Source organism: Oncorhynchus mykiss, chromosome 8 (assembly GCF_057628025.1).
Source record: "Oncorhynchus mykiss isolate SJ-2025 chromosome 8, ASM5762802v1, whole genome shotgun sequence".
NCBI lineage: Eukaryota > Metazoa > Chordata > Actinopteri > Salmoniformes > Salmonidae > Oncorhynchus > Oncorhynchus mykiss.
The window spans coordinates 20,528,642-20,532,288 of NC_143029.1; the positions used below are offsets into that span (position 1 = coordinate 20,528,642).

The 3,647-nt window shown below is 40.3% G+C and overlaps 1 protein-coding gene across 1 annotated transcript; it reads right to left on the reverse strand.

Moving 5' to 3' along the window:
- Positions 1-295: 295 nt before the first annotated feature.
- On the reverse strand, positions 296-3,095 carry LOC110529559 (solute carrier family 35 member D3-like). The gene is made up of 2 exons (XM_021611841.3): positions 2,236-3,095; positions 296-1,762 (listed from the first exon to the last, which is right to left on the reverse strand). The coding sequence occupies exons 1-2, from the start codon at positions 2,669-2,671 to the stop codon at positions 897-899; spliced, it is 1,302 nt and encodes a 433-aa protein (XP_021467516.2). The 5' UTR covers positions 2,672-3,095; the 3' UTR covers positions 296-896.
- Between the last annotated feature and the right edge of the window lie 552 nt (positions 3,096-3,647).

Consider the following 3,647-nt stretch of genomic DNA (forward strand, 5'->3'; position numbering starts at 1 on the left):
TGTAGGATCGAAGTCATTCTCTAGTCTCTTTCCAATCTAATGTTGACATTAAGGATCTATATGCTCTAATGATAATGATCTCCTCACAAATACAATTACCTCATATCTATCTGCCCCAGGAAGAAATGTTCAGTACGCCTATATTGTGTTGATGTTAAGTGAACCTTACCAAAACAGTTATCTATTGTTGGTAATTCAAAAACATTTCACAATGGAAAGGCAATTTGGCTAAAACATTTACCATGGATTTCAATGTAATGGATTTATCGTAAAGAAGAGGCCAACATCACAGTGGAAGAGTTTCATAAAAACATTTAAATGTACTTTGCATTGTACATGCAAATGGAAGTTGCTATCGCTCTTCACTTGACAAATATCACAATTCATGGACTATACAGAATCTGGACAGGCAGTAACATTTTGTGCAAATAAAATGATTCAAACAAAAACTGGTATTAATCTTTTTATAACATGTAAATATATATCAACCATACCCGATGCACTGTCACACAGACAATTCATTTTGTTTACCATACAGCAAAATAGTGGTTGGGAGGTATTCCATTATTATGGTATCAGATGTCTTTGACCCCTAGTTTTAGCAATTTACCATCAACTATTCACCTGTTATTAATATGACTGATAAATCCATATAAAACATTTAAACATAAATGCTTTTATAAATAGTCAGTATATTTTTTCCAATTCATATAAACACTCCATCTTCTCAAAAATACTTTGCTGCTTCCATAAACCCATGTCCATGAGAAAAATACAGATCTCTAAACATTAAATCAGTGCCCAATGTCCAACCAGTCTTACAAATAAACAGAAAAAACATACAAACAGAAAAGACTGACAAAACATGCACCGTTTGAAATTAGAGTGATTCCCCATTAAGGGCTCTGCACCTCCATATTATCTATTAAGGTGTCTTTGTTCAAGAACTGCAGGTTACGGATGGACCTACACGCCCTTAGGTAACTGTCACTCACAGACTGGTTGGCCTGGTTGGCCCGATTCTCGTTATGAAAGGCCTCTCTCTGGAGTTCTATAGACTCCATGCTGTTGCTGGTGTCTGGAAGTGGGATGTCACTGAGGCTCTGATCATTGAGGAGGTGGTCCTGTGTGGGGACCTGTTCAATCGATCCTTCATCGGACCATCCGTGACCATTGGGCAAGGGCTCCAGGTCTCCGTTGGGAGGCTTCTTCTCAATGTAAGTTTGTCCAGGCAGACTCTCGTCCTTGCTTTGCTCCTCCAGGTCCTGGTAGAGGGTCTTCCTCCTGGTCTCAAAGTACTTGACGATGCAGTAGGTGATGGAGCCCACAGTGTTGACCACAACACCGGCAACAAACAGGCTGGTGGGCTCCACGTCGCTGAAGGCCACCATGCCCACTGTGATGGTGGCGATGCTCTTCACCACTCCCACAAAGCTGGTGGTGACGGCCGAGTTGATGTAGGTGCATTGCAGCGTGGTGAAGTTCATGGCACAGCCGATGACTATGCAGAGGGAGAAGATGCCTGAGATGAAGGGGTTACTCCAGCCAGTGTAGCTCCACATGTTGATGGAGTCCATGCTGACAATGGAGCAGATTAAGAGAACTGGGGAGGCCATGATGGCGATGGAGTACTGGGCCGTGAGGGGGCCATATTCACTGTCTGTGCTGGTCTTCTGGATCAAGACCAGGTAGGAGGCGTGGATGATCACAGCCAGGACGCCCGTCACGTAGCCAAACGTGTCACCCGTCACGTCACCAGATCCTGAGTAAACACAGACACAGTGGTGAGAACAGTAAAAAAAAAAAAAAGTGATTACATTAGTTTTTTGGGGGGTGAAACCTATTGTAAGGTATCCTGATGCTCTAAACATTATTAAAAAGTAGTGTGGAGCCACATCTTTAACACACATTCTATCCATATGGATAGGATGTGCGTTAAATGTGTGGTCTAAAGGGGACAGAGCATGATGCTGAACTTTCCTCACCGTAGAGGCAACATTGAGAGCTGTTGCATCTGGATCTCTTTTTTTTGTTTTATTTTTACACTAACACCATTCGTGTATTTGTAATATTATTAACACTAGGATAGATTATTGCTGTTATGCAGTTTGATCATCAAAATTGACTGCGTGGTATGCACCCTATGCATAGGCTATTTAGAATCAATTATGATGTTTCGTTTCTACTTTACTGTGTAAGTATAAGTTATTGTTATTTGAATAAGTGTAATTTTACCAGCTAAAGCTGCTCCTCCAGTAGTGATGAGCACCGCCGTTATGACCCCCACTGACGGAATACCGTTCTTCAGAACGCAAACGCCGATGCCTAGGGTGACCAACGGTAGACACCGTTTAAAAACGACATACATGGGTAGACTCAGTCCTCTGAGAGACCATAGTGTTAGAGTGGACTGTAATGTGGACAGAATACAAACACCTCCGAAGACTTTGGCTAGTTGAAGACTGAACGGAGGTATGTCTACTTTGCCCAGTCTCCTCAGTATCTCCAGTGTAATCGCTGCCAGCGTGCTGGTGAGGCACTGGATGAGAGTGAGGTAGTTGAAGTTATAAGTCGTGATGAGAAATTTTAGTAAAATGTTCAACGATCCCGAGAAAAATCCATGAGCAACAGCGACTGAGATACCAAGTAAACGACCTTTACAAACTTCCATGTTTGCCTTGAATTTCCCTTTACGCAAGAGCAAGAAAATGAAAATATTGGTGAGTCTTTCTTGAACACTCACTCAGTCCCTTGGAATAAAGTGGTGTACACAGTGTACAGTCTTCCTCCTTGAACGCACAGCTGTAAATGTCCAAGTTGTTAATGTCAGGATGTTTAAATGTTTTAATTGCAAGCAGGACCTACAAGCAGGACCTTAAAAGCAAATAGAGGCTGGTCCCAAAACGTTGAAGAGAAAAAAAGCTTGGGTATGCTGACGCGTCTGTTTCAATTTGCAGCCAGACAGCATGCGTTTTTCATCAATTAAATTACCTCATGTTGGAGAAGTTCTAGCTTTCTTTCTTTTGCTTCACATGCTGTTGGATACAGCAGAGAGAGAGACCAGAGACTGCTGGAAGAGCTGTTTTGAAAGAACTAAACTACAGTGCGACGTGCATATGGATAAGCCCACCAGCACTGTATATCCCCTCTAGCACCAGAGAGCTGCATGAGCGCAACACTTAATTAAGCGCTGAATTTGCCTTGTGGAATAACACTTGTGCCACAACAACGGTTACTTTTTGCTCACAATAAAGGGGTCATTCCATGAAACAGGTACGATTTGAGTCACTCTTACCTTTTTAAGTATATTTTAAGTTTTGGGTCATAAAGCTTTTTTAAATTAAATGTATATATATATATATATATATATATATATATATATATATATATATATATATATATATATATATATATATATATATATATATATATATATATATATATATATATATATTGTATTATTGTTTTATTTAACCTTTATTTAACTAGGCAAGTCAGTTAAGGACAAATTCTTATTTACAATGACTACATGACCGAAAGTATGTGGACACCTGCTCATCAAACACCTCATTCCAAAATCATGGGCATTATTATGGATATAACAGCCTATTATATACAAGTTATAACATCCTCCACACCTCTGGGAA